The 21,031-nt window shown below is 44.2% G+C and overlaps 1 protein-coding gene across 1 annotated transcript in view; it reads left to right on the forward strand.

The window, feature by feature from the left end:
• The window catches only part of BRINP2 (BMP/retinoic acid inducible neural specific 2), a 111,759-nt gene that overhangs the window by 57,704 nt on the left and 33,024 nt on the right, over positions 1–21,031 (forward strand). Inside the window, exon 2 of the mRNA XM_007531465.3 lies at positions 7,308–7,643. Within this exon, the coding sequence (XP_007531527.1) occupies positions 7,378–7,643 (266 nt within the window). The 5' untranslated portion in view covers positions 7,308–7,377. The remainder of the gene's footprint in view (positions 1–7,307; positions 7,644–21,031) is intronic.

Genomic DNA, 21,031 nt, shown 5'->3' on the forward strand with positions numbered 1-21,031 from the left:
TGTTTTGTTTTTACCAGAGCATTGCTCAGGGGATTGAACTTTGGAGTCTCAGGGACGAGAGGGTCTCTTTGTCTCTTTGTATAACTGTTATGCTGTCTACACACCCCCCCCCACAGGTTCTTAGCTTCTGTCTGTGAGTGAGGTCATTCCATATTCACCCCATTTCTCCCCACTGCAATCTACCACAGTTCTCCTAAAGTTTTAGACATGAGCCAACCATCTCTACAACGATCTGTCCACATTTATACATAGTTGCCCCTTCTTTTTCTGATTCAATCCTCTCTTTCGCTCTAAGCCACTCATGATATCATAACTACCTCCATGTGTCCCTTTCCTTTTCCTTCTCTCTCTCTGGGTGCTGATGGAGCTGGAGTTCAGAGCCCTCTTATCTTCATCCTTCTCCCCCGCTGGGAGTATGGGTCAAGGTTGTTTATGGGGAGCAGAAGGTAGGAGTTCTGGCTTCTGTAGCTGCTTCTCCACTGAGCGTGGGCATTGACAGGTCGATCCATACCCCAAGCCTGTTTCTTTCTTTCCCTAGTGGACCAGAGCTCTGGAGATGTGAGGGTCTAGGACACATTGGTGAGGTCATCTGCCCAGAGAATTTGGGGTAGAGTCATGGTAGCATCTGCAGCCTAGTGTCTGGAAGGTGGCATGACCTGATGCTGTGGGTTTTTTCAGCTGTAGATTAGGTGTTCGATCTCTTGTTGTATACAATAGTTGTATCTGGGAGAGCAAAGCTACTCCATAAATCACACCTCCCAGAAGTCCCACCCTTCTCTTTCTGGCTTATCTCACTTAACATAATTCCTTCAAGCTCCATCTACAATGAGGTGAAGAAGGTGAATTCACCATTTTTAATAGCTAAGTATTATTCTATTGTGTATAATATACCACAACCTTCTTAGCCACTCATCTGTTAGACACCTAGGTTTCTTCCATGCTTTGGCTATCTATCACAAATTATGCTGCTATGAATATAAGTATACACTGATATTTTGGGATGTGTGTGTTTGGTTCTTTAGGATATGTCCCCACGAGAGGAATTGCAGGGTCATAGGGTAGGTCACTTCTAGCTTTCAGAGAGTTCTCCAGACTGCTCTCCATAGGGGTTGGACCCATTTACATTCGTACTAGCAGTACAAGAAGGTTCTTTTGTCCCCACACCCTCTCCAGCAGTTGTTGTTGCTGTCATTTCTGATGTATGACATTCTCACAGGCATGAAGTGGTATCTCATGCTTGTCTTTATTTGCATTTCTCTGACAATCAATGACTTGGAGCATTTTTTTCATATGTTTGTTGGCCTTTTGAATCTCTTCTGTGGTGAATATTTTGTTCATATTGTCTCCATTTTTGCATCGGGTTATTTGTTTTTCTGTTGCTGAGTTTGGAGAAATCTTCATATATTTTGGTTATTAGCATCTTATCTGATGTATGGCATCTAAGAACTCCCATTCTCTGGGGAGTCTGTTTGGGTGATGGTTTCTTTTTTTTCCCCCTTGTAAATCTTTATTTTAATATTCATTGTGACTAACCATGAATTGGGACGATGGCAGAATGGCTTTGGAAGATATTAGACTCATTAGCTGGTCCTGAACATAGCAGGGGAACTATGAGCAGGAGAAGCCTCAGGGGAACTGAAAGAGCCTGAGGATATCCCCCCCTTTTTTATTTCTTTACTGGATGATTAATGGTTTACAGTCGACAGTAAAATACAGTAGCTTGTACATGTGTAGCATTTCCCAGTTTTCCACATAACAATTCAACCCCCACTAGGTCCTCCTCTGCCATCATATTCCAGGAGCTGAACCCCCCCCCCACCCCAGAGTCTTTTACTTTGGTACAATACACTGAGTGGTAGTTTCTTTTGCTGTTCGTTTTCATTTTTTTATAGAGAGAAGGAGAGAGACTCTGTCAGCACTGCTTCACTGTGCATGAATCTTCCTTGCGGCAGGGGGGTCTGGGAACTTGAACCCAGGTCATTAAACCTTAGGTAACATGTACACTGTGATAGGTGATTAAGACAGTTTTTGAAGCCTGCTTAAAACTTCTCTTTCTTTTTTATATTTATTTATTCTCTTTTGTTGCCTTTGTTATATTGTTGTAATTATTGTTGTTGTTATTGATGTCGTCATTGTTGGATAGGACAGAGAGAAATGGAGAGAGGAGGGGAAGACAGGGGGGGAGAGAAAGATAGACACCTGCAGACCTGCTTCACCGCCTGTGAAGCAACTCCCCTGCAGGTGAGGAGTCGGGGGCTTGAACCAGGATCCTTACGCCGGTCCCTGCACTTTGCACCACCTGCGCTTAACCCACTGCGCTACCGCCCGACTCCCAAAACTTCTCTTTCTTAAGAGACTTTATAAAGTCCAATTGTCTTTGAAGGAGGCATGCAGAAGTCAGAAGCAACCTGGGCTGTATTTGCAAAGAAGCCTCAGTCCATTCTTGCTATACTCAGCAGACCTGGCCCCACAGTCAAAACCATTTGATTTCAGCACTGACTCTCCTCAATCGAGGCACCTTCTAGCACATGTGAGCTCTAAACAAGCATCCTGACAAATCAAGAATGGCATGAAGCACAAGCAACCTTAAGTTAACTCACTGATTTCAAAAAGCATATATGTCTCAGCTGTCCAACTTGCTATGGGGAGTCAGGCGGTAACATAATGCAAGCACAAGGATACCAGTTCAAGCCCCCGGCTCCCCACCTGTAAGGGAGTCACTTCACAGGTGGTGAAGCAGGTCTGCAGGTGCCTATCTTTCTCTCCTCCTCTCTTTCTTCCCCTCCTTTCTCCATTTCTCTCTGTCCTATCCAACAACAACAATAATAACTACAACAATAAAACAAGGGAATAAATAAATTAAAAAAAAAAAGAACTTGCCATGAGCAAGGTTCATTATAGCATCAGGTACTGAGCCCTAATCTCCCTTCCCCTGTTAAAAGAAACTCAGGAGGGGCTGGGTAGTGGCACACCCAGTAGACTGCACACATTATAGTGTGAAAGGACTCAGGCTCTGCTCCTGATCTACACCTGCAAAAGGGAAGTTTTACAAGCACTGAAACAGTGCTGCAAGTCTCTTGCTCTCCTTCTCCTTCCCTTTTTCTTACCTCTCCTCTCCATTTTTCTCCTTCTCAATCAAACACACACACACACACACACACACACACACACACACACACAATAAAGCCACTAGGAGTCCTTGTATAGGCACGGAGCCCCAGCAATAACCCTGGTGGAAAAAAAAATAAGAGAAAGAAAATAGAAAGGAAAGGAAAGAAAAAAAAAGGAAGTGCAGGATTTTTATAAAAAACACTTTGGGCTTTTTATTGCTTCTCTGATTTTATTTTTTTCTACTTAACCTTTTAATCTATCTGGAACTAACTTCCCAAAGTTATTTATCAACGATGCCATCCCTAATCCAATTCACCCCCAATGTTATTACTGTTACCCGAGTTCCTCTGTGCAGTAAGGTCCATGTCTGAGCTATCAGTTCTGTTTTATCGATCTGCTTGTCGAAGTTGCCTGCTAGTGTCACCTATTTTCATTACTGCAGCTATAGAATGGTTTAAGTTCCAGTAGGGCTGGGGTTCCCTGAGTCTTCTTATTCATCCCCCATATCTCCACATATTTTCTAGTTGAGGGCTATATTTTGCCACTTGCCCCAAACTCCTTATTCAACACAGGGTTCTGTTTTTTTTTTTTTTTTTAATCTGTCCTATTCAACAGGACAGAGAAATTGAGAGGGGAAGTGTAGAGTGGATGAGAGAAAGAGACACACCTGCAGCACTGCTTCATCACTCATGAAGCTTCTCCCCTGTCAGTGGGCCTAGGGGTTTGAACCTGGATCCTTGTGTATAATGACATGTGTTCTTCTAGATACACCACTGCACAGCACCCAGCACAGGGTTCTTTGGAATGTCTGAAAAAAGTTAGGCCACAGTTTCATCCTCTGGATCAAACCTTCTGCATCCCAGGGAAATGTCAACCTATGATAATAGCACAGGCTTAACAAAAATACTATGAGAATGCCCTGGGGCAACTTCTAGACTTACCCAGCACCTGCAGTGATCAATATTTAACAGCTGGAGAGGTGTAGTGACATTAAAACTTCAGACACTGTTGCTGCTTTCCCTCGGTTCTCTCCAGAAGGGACTACTGAAAGCATTTTGTGCACATTCTGCTTGGAGATCTCACGCCCAGGCTGGAGTGTCTGTGATGGACGCTTGGTCCCAGCCTGTGGGGTTCGCGCTCGTCTGGGGTGGGAGTGGGGGTGGAGGTGGGGCTTGGTTCAGCAAAACTAAACTCACCTCACTGTAGAGCTTCTTGGGGTTTTCTGAAAAGGAGGATAATGGGGATTCTCAAGCCCTTTTTGCCTGCCCTACAGCAGCCTGGGTGTGCTAGGGAATTAACACCCCATGCTGCAGCCGAAGGGAGCCACTGCCTGGATTTTGACTTAAAACCAAGGAGAAAGTCCTCTAGTCACAAATTACAGATGCCCAGGGACTGGAAGTCATTCTAGCACACAGTGAGTGGTGCTGGTGAGGAGAGGCAGAGGGGATGCTGACAGCATGTGCTGGAAATTAAGGACTGAAAAATGAACGCAATCGTAAGAGTTCCCCCACCAGAGCATTAAATCAGTCCCTTGCCTCTGCCCAGAAGTTTGCAAGGTGACTAGTTATCCTTGGATGTATAGGTCCTTGGATCCAAAGGTAGTGAGAAGTTAAGAGACCCAAATTTTTTTTTTCTTTCTTTTCTTTTTCTTTTTTTTTCACTAGTGATTTAATAATGATTAACAAGATTGTAATATAATAGGGCTACAATTCCATACAGTTCACACCACCAGTGTTCTGTGTCTCATCCCCTCCATTGGAAACTCCCCCTATTCTTTATCCTTCTGGGAGTCTGGACCAAATTCCTTATGGGGTACAGGAGATGGAAGGTCTGGCTTCTGTAACTGCTTTTCTGCTGGACATGGACATTGGCAGGTGGATTAATACTCCCATCCTGTTTCTATCTTTCCCTAGTAGGGCAGGGCTCTGGGGAGGTGAGGTTCTGGGACACACTGGTGAAGTCATTTGCCCAGGGAAATCAACATGGTATCATGGTAGCATCTGCAACTTGGTGGCTGAAAGGCAGTAAGATACAAAGCAGGACAAACTGATTAATAGACCAAAACCAAAAGGTAGAAATAGAGTAGATGAAATTAGGGGTCTTTGTGTGTGAAGAAGCTAGGAAGTCTATTTTAGGTATGTTCTAAGGGACCCATAGCTTTAGTATTTTTTCCCTGAGCTTGACAGCTAACATGCAGGTGGACTAAAAATATTATCTGGAAAATGGTGTCAGAGGTGAGAATAGGACTAGAAAACTAGAATAGGGCAGAGAATAGCTCCCAAATATGAGGAAAGTATATAAATACCATTAACTGTTAACCCCATCTATCTTACCTAGGGCCCCTATATAGAGAGACCCAAATATTACTGGTGTTTACATCAGAGAACAGGACATACACTCATCATTCATTCACCCAGACAGCCCACAGGAGCTGGGATGCAGTGGGGTACACAGTCAGACACTCCCTGTACTCACGTTGTCTGGGAGAGAGAGAGTCCATCACAGGCCTCCTACATGATCAGGTCAGCTCCCATGATGGTGCCAGGCCATTTAACTTCCCATCCAAATGCCCTCCCTGCATGATCTATAAAAGAAGGAACCAGATACTCAAAGCTATAAGGTTCTTAGCTATCACTTACTCCAGTCTCCTATTGCCTATATGAGAAACTAACCTAGAGAAAGGCACGGTTTTCCCAAGTTCACCCACATTGCACAACAGCAGTGGGATTCTAACTTCCTGGTTCTACAGTTTGCCATCTGAAGAAGTGGCTCTCCTGTGTGCCCTTCATGAAGCTTCTCGGTGCAGCATGCAATGAGGAGGTCATGACCGAATCACTGGGAGCTTCTAAGAGAGGAAGACCAAAGCAGTTGGTGTGATAGCAACATGGGAGACAGGGAAACAACATACTCTCGGGTTTCAGAGTCAGATCTCTTGAGTTCATAATCCTGGTTTCTCATACCACACTCAGACATTCCTCTGAAGGCTATGAAAACACTAATTCATAAGAGACATCTGCACTCCTGTGTTCCTAGTAAAACTATTTACAATAACAGGACATGGAATCAACGTGAGTACTCACTGACAGGTGGCTGGGTAGAGAAGCTGTGGGACTGGACTCAGCGGAACATGCCTTAGGCATTGCAAAGAGGGCGCGCCTTTTGCAACAACATGGATGGAACTGACAAGGATTGTGCTAAGTGAAATAAGTCAGAATGTGAAAGACCTTTGCCAGGTGGTTTCACCCATGTGTGGTACAAATAACCAAAGCAAACAAACTGTCCCCAAAACCTACTTCTTAGATTTTCTACAAACTTTGGTAAGACTGGCACAGGGGTAAGAGGAAAAGGCAGAGGGGTCTTTTCTATCATGAGATGATACTGAATTTTGGTGGTGGGTGTGGGAAGCCTTATACACATGTCAGAGGTGTGTGGCCATACCTTTGGATCTCTAGAAGATTGTACACCAATGTTAAATCCATAAAAATAAAACTCCCAGAATTCTAGGCTGTGCGTTGTCAGGGTCTCACACATACACAATAACATCACTCTGGGCCAACTTTTTAATCAGATAGAGATATGGGGGAGGCACTTGGTTGAGCAGATATGTTGCAATGAGCAGGATCCAGGTTCAAGCCCCCAGTCCCCTGCCTGTAGGGAGAAAGCATCATGAGTGGTGAAGCAGGTCTGCTTGTGTCTCTCTCTCTTCCTCTCTATCTCCCAGCCCCCTCTCAATATCTGGCTGTCTCTATCAAATAAATAAAGATAATTTAAAGAATAAAAGAGAGAGAGAGAAAGGTGGCAGACATCCAACATCCCCCAGTGCCACCATTGTACTCCTGTATGGCACTCAGGTTCCAACTAGGCCATATACATGGCAGACAGACACCCTATCCAGTGAGCTATCTGACACCTCCCCCCTACCCAACTCTAGTTTCTTTGCTGAAAGACTGCATGGCCTTTACTCTTCCTTTGAATCTCATTTCTCCTGTACAAAACGATGGCACTGGTATTCCCTCCATGACTGGTTTTCAGACTTAAGAGCAATAGCCATCAAGCACTCAACCCTATGCCTGGTGTGAAATGTGGCACTGGGTTCACAGAAAGGGCCTTGCTGTAGTGCTGCCCTCAGCTTGCAGGTGCTTGGGCTGAGGCCGGAGTGTGGCACTGACCTGTGAGCTTTGCTTCTCTGGTTACAGGAGCCCAGGAGGAGCGGCAGGAGCGGGAGAGCGGGCGAGAGAATGAAGACACCAACCTCCCGGCAGGATCATGAGGCGGCAGCGCGGAGCTTGCTCTAGAGGGCTCGGGCCGGTGGCCCCATGGGCAGCCCTGCTGGTGCTGGGCCTCCCTGGCTGGGTGCTGACGGTCTCGGCCACGGCGGCTGCTGTGCTCCCGGAGCAGCATGCGCACACGGCCAGCCGGCCGCCCCTGGACTGGCTGCTCTCGGACCGGGGGCCCTTCCACCGAGCACAGGAGTACTCTGACTTCATGGAGCGCTTCCGCCAGGGCTTCACCACCAGGTACAGAATCTACAGGTGAGTCGTTCCCCCCGCCCCCCCCTCCTTTGATGAAATCAGGGGTGGTTACTTTTAGTCAAATGCAAAACCATACTCTGAACTAGTCGTGAACTGACTGTGTTGGTTTTTGAAAAAGCCAAAAATGGAAAAGAGATCCAAGTTGGCAAACCTGCAGGTGCCTCCTGGGGTGCTTTGCAAAAAGGGTTTTCTATTTATAGACCTGGCCACTTAAAAATCCAGGACAAACCGGGAGTCAGCACGCAGCCCTGGGCTGCAGTGGGAGGTCCAACTCAAAGGCTGGGGCTAAGTTTCGACTAATGGGCTAGATACTTCCATGAGCCCGAGTCAACCGAACAGGAAGGAAAGGCAGCCCCAGCCTGTGCCTGCTTGGTCTGGGGAGCCCTCTGGGTCAGGATGGAGCCAGGCCTCACTTCTGAGGCACCCTAGCCCCAGCTGGGCTGGCCTCTGTCTGACCTTGCAGTAAGCTAGATGCACTGCCTGCCTTCTGGACCTGAACTTCAAATGTAGAAGGAGTCTCGGTCCTCACCTTCATGCACACCAGCCTCGGGGATTTACTGAGTACCTCCCCAAATTCTCTTTTTTCCTTCATCTTCTGACCATCACTCCCCTTTTGTCTATAAGTTTCAAACAGCCTTGGTAGCTTTGCTGGCTTTGTTTTTATTTTATCAAATTTATTTTACAATTACAAATTAGTTCCTTTTAAAAATATTTAATGAGGCGTGTGCGCATGCACGCACACACGCACACACACACACACACACACACACACACACACATACCAGAGCACTGTTCTGCTCTGGATTAAGGTGGTACAGGAACATGGGACCTCAGCCATGAAAGTCTTTTGCATAACCATTATGCTGTCTTCCCAACTCTAAAATTAATTTTTAAGGCACACTGTATGCAGAGAATCTGAAAAAGCAGGGAGAGAAATAAGCAGGAAAGCACCCATAAGTGGGGAGTTGCTCTTACTACCCTCAGGGAACAATCATTTCCCATCCTATGAACAGACCCTGGGGGCCCTCTAGACCTAGCACTTCACCAGCCATATGGGCCTTAGTCCTTTGACCCCTTCCCAGAGCTGTATGTTGGGAAGAAGTTATCCTCCCCCTTTCACAGATGAAGAACTTGATAAATTAAAGAACTTTTGGATGGCTCACAGTTTGTAGATGGAATCATAGTTAATCCCAACTTGTGTGATTCTAGAAATTAGGTTCTTCAACTCTACTTGGAGACAGTTTTCTGCTTCTGTGAGTTTTTTAACTTCTGCAATAACCGCTCGACCTGTTTGGGTTAATGTGTCTAGGCAGTTAAGTCTTTTCAGTTGCTCAGAAGTGGATGTTCCCAAAAGGTAAGAGAAAAGAGTTATTTGCTTGATAACCACACTCAGATGCAGATTCAAGGACAAAGTCAGGCAAAATGTGGGGACCTCCCTCGTGGGACCCTCTCTCAGGAGGCCAGACAGAGATAGAAAGAGAAGTGACCTCAGAAATGGCCCACTCAGAAATTTCTAGCCACTAGGTTTCATTGTGTTTAGATCCCATCTGGTTTTGGAGGTAGGGCAATTCCCCCTCTACTTGGATGGCTTGGGTGCTTAACATCCTACAAACCCACCCACAGAGGGCCACCAAGGCAGAGAGCCATCTGCTCAGACCAGGGGTGACCGGTGCAGATATGAAACAGACAAGCAGAAGAGGTGAACACAACTTTCAGTAAAGATATAAGAATGTAGGCCTTAGCACTCCCTCCCCCATATTTTATGGAAGATACATTAAAGGTTATAAGTCTTTCTACAGAGATTTTTCTTGATCCCTTGATTGAAAGAAAAGGAGAAAATCCACCCTAGAATGTGTCTAAGCAGTGGTTCCATCCAGACTGGGAAAACAAGATTCAATTTACTTTTAAGACTGTTCAGTTCAGGGCTGGGCGGTGGCAAACCTGGTTGGCAGCACATGTTATAATGTGCAAGGGCCTGGGTTTGAGCCCCTGGTCCCCACCTGCAGAGGGAAAGATTTGCACGTGGTGAAGCAGGGCTGCAGGAGTCTGTCTTTCTCCCTATCACCCCCTTCCCTCTCGATTTCTAGCTGTCTCTACCCAATAAATAAGAAAAGATATTTAATTTTTTACTGTTCAGTTTATCCCAGCATTTTCAGAAGCATGGTTATCAAAGAAAATAAAATATTTTTATGTAACTACGAGGAATGAACCCCACTCCTGTGACACATTGTGAATCACTTCCATGGCCACATTTTTATTCTGTATATTAAGAGAAGGAGAGAAACCAAAACATTGCTCCACCACCCATGAAGCAGCTCCCTTGGTTCATTCCATGTTGTTTCCAGGAGGTGTCAGGGACTGAACCCAGGACCTTGTGTAGAAAGGCTTGAGTTCTATCCAGTGAACTAACTCCCTGGCTCTCCCTGAAAATTCATTTTGAAAGTATATTGGATCTGAAGTAGTCAGCTGGGAACTCAGTGCCACATCTACTTTGAAGGACCATGTGAAGTCATATGTGATTGATTACTCAGTGCAGCCATGAGGATTCTGGTCACTTACACACTATCAGCTGCTAGTGGCTTTCTGGTCACTTCACATAACAAGCTCTCACACTGTACCTACCTTGCAAGTTCTCTGAGGTCAACTACAGGAGCCTGTACTTGAGGAAATGGTAACTGGTTATTGTGATAAAAGTATGGTATTTGGACTGTTGAACCTTTGGGAGGGGACAGGAATGGTAACAAGTAGCTGCTTTAGGACCCTCTTTGAGAGCTACCTGGATTAGACCCCTTACAAAAACAACAACAACAACAAAAAATTACCTCTACTGTTGTCCCCCAGTAACAACCATAGTTTTTACTGAGTCTAAGTGTTAAGTTGTTCAGTTTTTCCACCCTGCAGCTCATACTGAGTAGTCACGTCTGGGATCAGCCCTTATGGGAACCTGTGAGGAAGATGGGGATGTTAGGCTCCAAGACAGGGAGATGGACTTGTTCAAGGTCTGAAAAGTAGCCAGTCAGTTATTGCCAGACATAGCCCCCAGGCTCCTGCCTCCTATCTCCTGCTCATTTCTTGAGACCAGAGACTTCCCTTGGAAGTCTGAGTATATCTTCATCAGAACATGCACCCTAATCAGGCACCCAAATTGAGCTGATGCAAATGTAAATACGGCTTCTCAAAACACTTGAGTGGTAATACCCCATTCTTTCTTGCTACAAATCAAAGAAATGAGCAGTCTGTTTTTTTAATTTCTTTTTGTATTAAAGCTTTAATAGAGAGATAATCATGGGATTGGAAAAAATCCAAGCCACTATGATGAAACACTTAAAACTCGAAAAGAATAAATTAAAACTCAGGGTGGGGGGGAGTGAAAAATCCCCGGGAACAATAAACCTGATGGAATGGCTAGGAGGAACTCAAACAAGATGCAAGTCTCAAGACCAACTTTGGTCAAGATCTCCTCCCTTTCTATCTGCCTCTTCTTATTTTTTAAGAGATGAAAGGCTACATCAGAAGTTCTGGGGAAAAGACAAAGAAAATGAAATCAAATTGATACCATCACTGGCTCACAAGGACAGTCTGTTCTAGACAAAGTTTGTAAGTTTCCAAAAGAGTAGAGTAGAGAAAAGCTAGAAACCGAGCATGTGAGTGGTGCCTGCAGCCAGGCAGTGTAGCAGGTGTTCCTGGAAACTCTTGGAGGACAGGCAGGACAGAGGTAGATGGTGTTGGTGAGGCCAGCTGGTGCCAGGCAGTCCACCCTTAAGCAAGACAATCCTGCAGCCTGGGAGGTGGCACAGTAGATACGGTGCTAGGAACTTAAGTGTGGGTGACCAAGTTAGAGTCTAAGCATTGCATTTGCTAGCCTGATGCTCTGGTTTTCTCCTTCCCTTCCTCCTTCTGCTCCCTTACAGATTAAATAACTAAGTAAGTAAATACATCTTTGTTTAAAAAAAAAAAGACAATCCTTTAGAATTCACCAGAATTCTAAACTGCAGTTTGGAGACAGATGACAGGTGAAGGAGGTATCCATTACACCCCAGGCATGGTCTGTGCAGCCACATCTGAGAGCTGGTGACAGGACCTCAGTTTCACTCCATCCCTCACCCAGCCCACAGAACCAGAATCTGCAAGAGCCCCGGATGAACAGTAAGACAGTAGGGCTTGAAAAGTGCTGTCTGCTTTCACTTGAATGCTTAGGCGAGGGAGAGGGTGGGGACAGCAGCCCAGCTTGCATTTGTGGTGAGAGTAGGATATACAAGAGATGTTAGCACTGGCCACTGCTTCCAGTAGCCGAGAGGTGAAATTGAGGTGTCATCCTGCACATGGGTTCACAGGATAGACCTAGTAGCTGGGAGAGGAGTTTAAATGCAGAAGAAGCTAGGGCTCAGAACCAGCTTGGGGTATGGGAGATATGTTTATGATTCTACAAGATTTGAGTCTATATAGGCACAGTGATCCTTTGATTTTTATTATTTTATTATTATTATTTTACTGCCACCAGGGTTATTGCTGGAACTCAGTGCCTGCATGACAAACCCAGCACTCCTGGCAGCCATTTCTTTCTTTGCTTTTTTTATTTGATAGGACAGAGAAATGGAGAGAAGAGAGACACCTGCAGTATTTGCTTCCCAGTTGGTGAAGCTTCCCTCCTGCAGGTGGAGAACAGGGGATCAAACCACAGTCCTTGAGGCCCCTCCCCCCCATGACTTAATACAGTGGAACTCACAGGAAGAATATTTGGAGAAAGTTCTAGATCACCTTACACAAAAAGGTCAAGGAAAGCTGGAATGAAAGGTAGACTAAACATAGAGCTCGCCTTGATGGCTAAGGGGGTATCTCCAGGTGGGGATCTTTGGGGAGAGGGTGTAGACACAGGCCATGTGCCTAAAGGCATAAAAGCTGGAGGTGTGGTCAGCAAGGAACACTCACACATCCATGTCAGTGTGACTATTCTCCATCTCCCTGCTCTTCCTCCCGTTTTTTTTTCTGCTTCAGCTTGCCACTCCAAAATGCCTAAAAGTGTTGCCTAGACACTGATGTCTTCCAGGGAGCAATTTCAGTAAGCTGTCTCATGGAGGGGAGGGCCTGTCATTTTCCTGCATGAAGGAGGATTGTCTAGGGAACACAAGACCACAGGCAGCTTCTTCATCTCTAGATGGGAGAAAGAGTGAGGCTCTCAGGTCCACTCTTATTATTAGTTCTGCTGACATGAGCCTGGTGTCCTTTACTCTGCAAACACTGAATGCAGGCTCTGTACCCCAGCCCTGGCATTTGCTTGCTTATTTACTGGGCCCCCTCAAATATTCTGAGAACTCCTCTTACTGGACACACCAGCAGGCTATGAAATTGAGGGGAAACGGAGTCCTGCCACTTTGCAGGTGGTCAGCAGATAAGTTGGAGCAATAGCACTATACCCCAGGAAACATTTTGGCCATACCATCTTGCATACTTTGGAGCACAGTTGGATGCAAACTCAAGGATGAATGGATGACTTTGGTCCACAGAGTCGATATCAAAGGGAAGTCTCAGAATGCAGGGCCCAGGCCCCCTCAGACAAAATGACTCCTTTCCCAATCCCCCGCCAATGTATTTTTAGGGGTCTACACAGGTTACCCCTTCTCATTTGGAAGAGAGCGGCCAAGCCAACATGAAGAGAAAATGCAAGCCTAAAAATGTGCAAGGGACAGAGAACCCAAATCGGCCAGGAGGATCTGTTTTGTTTTCAGATGAGATTCAGTAGCGAGATCTTTCAGGCAGAGGAAAGGGGCGGGGGGAGAGAGAGAGAGAGAAGACTAATTTTGGCTTTGAGAAATAATTAATTTTATTCATGAATGAATTGCTGCTTAAAAATGAGTGGAGGTAGAAAATAGCAAGGCAGGATTCCTCTAGAAGCCGTCCTGATGGGCAGCCAGGCAGGCAGGCAGAGACTCTGGCTGGCCATGTGATGGGGGTTAGACTTTTTTTTTTTTCCCTTTTTCCTTCCACAGAGTAATATTTTTCTGGGTCAGGGCTTCTCAATTTTTTCCCTTTATTCAGTTTCTGCCACATTTATCCCACCTCAGGGCTTCCAACATCTCCCTTAAGAAAATGGTTTCAGCCTGTGGAGCTGTGAAGAGTGGGTGGTGCTGCTTGTGGAAGATGTGTGGGGAACCCCCCCACCCCATTACAGTGCCGCCACACAGGAAGAAGGAGACATCCTGGGCCCAGGGCTCAGTGCTCTCAATAGAGTCACCAGTGGGCAAGTGTGAGTGGCTGACATCTTCCCAGCAGCAGGAAGGGCCTTGCAAGTGGGTTTGGCATGGAGAACCTTGGGAGATCACCCACCTGAGGGGTGACCTGAGGAACTAAGAATGGGGTCTGCATGGAAGTTACATGCAGACCCCTGATCAGCAACCTCTTTCATGCCCCCATGCCATCTTCCAAAGGGTTCAAAAAGATGGAAGGGGGCAAAGAAAGCAGATAATTCAGGAGGGCAGCTGGATAATAAATGATTACTTATATTGGGAGTTGAGTCATATGCCAGTCAACCTCCGTGCTGTGTGTGCATTTATTTATGTATGTTGTTGAAATTTTATATATAATTATACACGTGTTTTCATCTTTCTATGTAATATTTGTTATATATCTATATGTATATTTTTATCTTATGGGCTTGCATTATGCAACTCAATTGCTACTTACATATACTGTACATTATATGTGTAATATACATAAGTGTATATTAAAATTAAAAAACTAATCTTTTATTGGACAGAGACAATCAGATATCGAGAGGGAAGGGGAGACAGGAAGAGAGAATGATAGACAGATACCTGCAGCACTGCTTCACCACTCACAAAACTTTTCCTCTGTAGGTGAGGGCTGGGGGCTCAAATGCAAACTCTCATGCATTGTAACATGCTCAACCAGGTGCACCACTACCCGCCCCTATTTTAAAATTTATATTTGTGTGACTATATATATATACATATGAATTTATATAGGCTAATTTTTTTTAAGGATTTAATTATCAGTGAGACAGAATCAGAGCATCACTTGTCATATGTGATACTAGGGAGTGAACTCAGGACCTCACGCTTGAGAGTCTAATGCTTTATCCACCGATGGGCCATGGTTAAGATTTTTCTTATGAGAAGTCTACAGGGGCCATACTCTTTTCATATACATTCTGCAGAGAAAGACACAGTTTCAGTGGGTGTCACACAGTTGGGGGGAACTGGCACTGAACCCTTAGAGTAGACAGCCCCCCATTAGATTATTATTATTATATCAAATAATATACACCTGGGAGCCTAGAAACTCTAGTGATAACCACTACACTCTGTGGACCTTGCTCTCCCTGTCCTCATCACAATGAATTTGAGACCATGGACACAGAAGACAGGTTTGGGGCTGGAGAGGCTCATCCTTCCCAGAGACCTGGTTATTGCTCCTTGCACTCCAAGGCCCTAGAGAGTCCCAGGAGGAGGTTACAGATGACAGCCCTTTCTGTGTGTGTGGGCTTTGAGGTGCTGCTCTATTTCTATAAGGGCACAGTGTAAATTGAATTTCTGTAAATCGAATCCTCTACTAGAGGGATGCTTAATGCCATTTCCAAAATGCAGTCTCTTCATTTTTTTGGCCTGGCTATGGCTGATAAAAATTCCATGTTAAATAAATCTCTAGTCCCTGACTTTAGGATCCAAGTGCTATGGATTTATAAACACACCTATCTATCTACTTGGAAATGACATATTCCACAGGATATTTCCACAAAGCCCAAAGAAGCCTTTAGGGCTGCAAGTAACCTTTGTACACTGGGACTTTCTTACAGAGACAACAGTGGTGTGTGCTCTGGGCCTCTTCCTTTGCCCTTTGCATCCACAGGACACCATGGGCTTAGCTGAAGCAGTGGAAGACCCAGAGGCTGGGATTCCATGCTAGCTTAGGATTTGCAGGAGTAAGTGTAAACAGGCTAGGCTTGGCATGCCTGGGCATAGGGTGGGAAGATGCAGGAATCTGTAGAGCTCGCTTTGCCATGTTTTTTCCTTTGTACCTCTGCTACCCTGACAGAGCCTCCCCTGAGTCTGGAAATATGCCTCCCTCTTTGCAAACAACAAAGGAGCTCTGGACGTCAGAATGAGTCAGAGGGAGCAAGAACTCTCCCTAGCCAGGCAGATGGTCCTGGTGGAAAAGGAAAAAGTAGCCAGAAGTTATACTGCATGGGAGCCCTTTAGTTGCCCTGGAGAATTCTCATGTTCCCTATGTGCCAGGAGAACCTGGGCTTCACCTGGGGACATGCTAGTGACGGAGGAGGGACAGGAAGGAAAGCTCTTTGGGGAACAAGTGCTCCTAGATCTACAGTGGCACGTAAACACTAAGGATCCCTCGACATGAGCTGCAGGGTTGGTTTACTAGTAACAGATGTAAACTTTGGCAAGAGAGCCAGCCCTGCACCTGGTTCTTTGTGTGTCCTACACTGTGAGCCTTGATAAGAGATGGTGTGGAGGGGTGATAATTGGAGCCCCCAAATGTAAGTTTCTTTTGTGGAGAAGCTCAGACTTGAGTGGAATGTGATGGAAGACTTTCAGGCAAATAAGGTGATAATACATAGAGATGGATACTGCATATTAGTCAGAGAAGATATAGCCAATCCAGCAGGAAGATATAGCCATCATCTATAGATATGTCCTCAATGAGTGCAACCAAATATGGAAAACAAATACTGATTGCCCCCAAGGGAGACATCAACAGCAACACAATAATAGAAGACCTTAACACCACTCACAGCAAGAGAACAAACAGGACAAAAGTCAACAAGGAAATACAGGCCTTAACTGAAGTCAGAGATGATATGAACTTAATAGAACCTTTCACCCCCCCCTCCAAAAAAAAAAAGAATATACATTTTTTTCAGGTACATGTGGAACATTCTCAACACAAAGCCAGCCTTAATATTTGAAATCATAATATGTTTTTCTGACCATAAGGCCATGAAGTTGAAAATCAGCCACAAAAAGAAAAAATAAATACACGCAAAATATGGACACTAAATAATAAGCTTCTGAATAACAACTGTGTCACTGAAGAAATCAAAAGAGAACTTTAAAAATACTTGGAGGACAACAGAGATGAAGAGACCAACTACTACACCCTGTGGTGTGCAGCAAAAGCTGTCTTAAGAGGGGAGTCTATAGCTATACAGGAAGAATTGCCATTCTGGGGAACAACTGCATGTCTTTGTGCCTTCTTTGGCTACTAAGTGGGATGGTATCCATTCAATGGGCAAGAGCATGAGTGGAAAGTTCCATCTAGAAACCAAAAATTCAGTCGTTGGCTTAGAACGGGAGGTCAAAGCTGTTACAATGCTAATTATATAATAAGAAAGCCTGAGATCAAGCTAGAGAGGTAACATAATGGTTATGCAAAGGACTTTCATGCTGAGGCTGTTGAGGTTCCAGGTTTAATCCCAAACACTACCATATGCCAGAGCTGAGCAGTGCTCTAGTTGGTTAACCCCACTGCTTCTCTCCATCTTTCTCATTGAATAAAGTATTTTCTAAAAATCCCAAGATTGGGAAAGAAGAGAATAGGAACTGCCAAAGATGAAATGCATGACTTAGAAGGTAACTTTTTATTTTTTAAGAAGGTAACTTTTAAAAATAGCCTTATTGTGCTTTTGAGATAAACTTGGTTTATAAGAATAGAATTTTAGAAGTATTATAGAAGACAAAAATTTTGAAGTATAATTTCACACGTCAACATCTATTACTATAGCATACTCACCATCTAAGCACCAAAGTCCACTGGACTATTGTGTTCTTAGAGCCCAGTCCTCCCCTTCTAGTCCTCTTTGGTCTCTTCAGCTCTTAAACCTGAATCCAAATATTAACATTGGACATTGCTTATAGTCCTTGCTTTATTTGTTTGCTCTTTATAGGTGAGATCATTCTACATGTTCACTATATATAAAAGTCTCTCTTGTATTTCTTGCAGGGGAGGTTTAATGATAATGAATTTCTTTAACTGTTGTTTGTCCAAAGAGCTTTTTTGGACAGTCCTTCAAAGTTCATTTATAATGTAACTAGTGAGAATTTTCTTGGATAGAGATCTCTTCCATTGAAACGTTGGATATATCCTTCTGGTCTAGAAGGAAGGTTTAAAACCCCCTATCTCCTACTCATTGCAGTCAATCATTCACAAGATGCCCAAGAAAGTGGGCAATTTTGTTGACTTAAAGAGTTCAAGTTTCTAAGAATACACCGAAGCCCATTTTCATTCCATGTCCCCAAACACAAAGATATTGTCATAACTAAATCATAGTCATTCTACAGCTTGTCTTTGCTAACTTCTCCAGATTAAGTCTAAATGCATCTCTGTCCAGTGAATCTACATATTTCTGAAGACAGCTATTACCCTTACTAGTCTTAGACTTGTTAGCAAGCTATACTTTCTCTCTCTCTCCCTCTCCCTCTCCCCCCCACTTCACACACACTCTCAGACTGACCTCGTTTCTCTTTCCAATTCTCTTTCCCATCTTTCCTCAACAAAATAAAATAAATTTATTTTGACAGAAGCTTTTCTTCTTGGACCAATTCTGGCTTCCAGGGAGCTTGCTGCTCATTCATCTTTCAAAGTGCTCAGGAATTCTGTCACTGATCAATATCCATTCACTGTTCTGGAGATGCGTGAATCAGGCTTTTTTCTCTGCTTTTAAAGACCTCTTTAACTTGCACTCTAGGTAGTTTGTGGAGATCAGGGATAAGTAGTTCTAGCTCACATCACACTTGGGGAAATAGGGGAGGTAGGACTGGGGGATGTTTTGGGACCTGAGGCTTAGTTCTTGCAGAAAAGTTAGCTGGGCTTATGGGGAAAGGACACAAGCTTTTCACTCCAGTTAAACAGTAGGAAAAATTGTTACTTTCTCCTGAGCTTCTCAACAAATTGCATCCAACTAAGTTTTGTACACCTAGATTTTGTTTCCATGACAGAAACACAGCTGGAACTGAATTCCTCAAGCCTAATGCTGTGCCCTTGTGTCACTTGTCTTTCATCTATGCTTTCTGTCCTCATCCACCACTTCAGTTGTGGATTTTTCTTTCTCAGAGCTCTTTATCTTCTCTTCCCACCTGGCTGTGTTGACCGCTTGGGCTTTCTTTTCCTTTTCTAATCCAAATGCTCAAAGTCCTCTGTTGGTTCCTGTCTAGATAAAACACATATTCTCTTGGCCTGGAGTCCTGTCCAAATCCACCTGTTCCCACTTCAGCACTTGGTAGACACTGGCCCTATACCCCAGCTCAGGCCTGCATTTCTTCCACTCCTCCTCCATCCTCATCCCAGTGATTGTGTCCACATTCATGCAGATTCAGGAGGCTCAGTGGGACCCACCCTCTTTCCATTTAGAGTCCTCTCTTCCTAAAAATCTCCTGAGCCCCTCCTCACCTTCCAATCCTATTTAAATACCATCTCCTCCAAAACCTGTCTTTGATTCCTGCTAGAAAGACAGCTATTTCTGCTTATGATTTCTTATCAGAACAGTCATATTTCTATACTAGAACTTACTTGTGGAATAATTTTCTTATTGGTTGACTGGTTGATCCAGTGATCAATTGACCTTATCTTTTAGTCTTCACATAGCTCTGAACTCCTCCAGGCAAAGAACACATCTTATTTCACCTTTATATCCCCAGCAGCCAGTAGTGTGTCTGCTTCATGTAAGAATATAAGAAAACCAAGCACAAGGACCGGCATAAGGATCCCGGTTTGAGCCCCTGGCTCCCCACCTGCAGGGGAATCGCTTCACAGGTGGTGAAGCAGGTCTGCAGGTGTCTTTCTCTCCCCTTCTCTGGCTTCTCCTCCTTTCTCCATTTCTCTCTGGCCTATCTAACAACGACATCAACAACAAGAATAACTATGACAACAATAGAAAACGACAAGGGCAACAAAAAGGGAATATATATATATATATATATATATATATATATATATATATATACCATTCAGTAAAAGTATAATGTCTTGGGCCTGAATTAGATGAAGCATGAAACATGTGGTTGAGGATCTGGAATCACACGGTGTGGGCTTAACTGCCAGTTCTATCTTTTAACTTTGTGAACCTGTGCAAGTCATTTTGTATCTGAGCCCCATCCTTCTCATAAGTGAGTAGAATAATAGTGTTTTCTTTATAAGTGGTAACTAAAAAGCATCTATTTTATTTATGGAAAGACAGATGTTTATTTGGCAAGGATAAATAAATGCAGGGGAGTTGACTGAGAAAAAGGAAGGAAATAAGACACTGTCATCTTGATCCAACTATTTCTGTTACCATCTCCATACCTGAGTGAAATGGGTCATTTAAGGTCTGTATACTATCTTCCTTAACTGTTGATTTTATACTCATTTATTAAAAATAAATTCTAAATAATCAATGGCCCTTTCCCTGTAGAGCATGACTCACACAGCATATCACAACCTTTCGGGCTGAGCTTCACTGACAGGAGACAGACGACCCGGGACTCATGGTTGAGCTGTACACAGTATCTCTTTATTCATGTAGAATGCAGCACAATCTAAGCCAAGCTAAACTAACTAAAACTAACTTAAAACTCACAATGCTATCTTTATATATACTTGCCAAGTAGGGTGGGAACAGGATGTGACATAGAGAGGGTGGAGAGAAAAGTGACTGGTGAAAATCAGGGTGTGACAAGTAGAGGGGGCGGAGCAAAAAGACATCATGAACCAGTGGGGATTAAACCAATGCCATGCAGTGGTTATGTAAATAGAATACAGTGGTTATGTAAACAGAATGCAGTGTTAAGCAGGGGGGATTAAACCAAATGAAACAGAAGGGGTTTTTAGAAGCAGAATTAGAAGCATACCAACAACAACCTACCGCACAAAGTTAAGGGCCCAACATTATTCCCATCTAGATTTACAAAGGAGAGGTGAAGTGAGAGTGTAGCTGTTAGTCTACACCAAACAATGCTGGGGCTTGAACAGCACCCTTGTCCAGACAGGAAATAGAATGAAGAGTGAAGATGATATAGTCAGGCTGCAAGATGGTATGGACACCTTCAAAGTAGTACTAGTCAGACCAGTCAGAGTGCAGATATACACAGTCCCAAATCTTTGACTTTATACAAATCTATGTATTTTTGTTCATGTCACAATAGTTCAAAGGAGATGGCTTTATGAAGTCATTCAGGAGGACCCAAATTCTTTCCTAGTCTCCTTTGGCATCCTCAAGGGCACCAGAGTCCCCTACCTCCTGGAATCCTGGGAGACAGGAAATGGAGAGAACATGAAGATTCAGGAGTGATTTTAGGGGGCAGCTGTCAGCTAGTCAGAGCTCAGTTACATGGTTACATTTAAATGCAGAAGGATTTGGGGGTGGGGCATAGAGGACT

This window comes from Erinaceus europaeus, chromosome 9 (genome assembly GCF_950295315.1).
Source record: "Erinaceus europaeus chromosome 9, mEriEur2.1, whole genome shotgun sequence".
NCBI lineage: Eukaryota > Metazoa > Chordata > Mammalia > Eulipotyphla > Erinaceidae > Erinaceus > Erinaceus europaeus.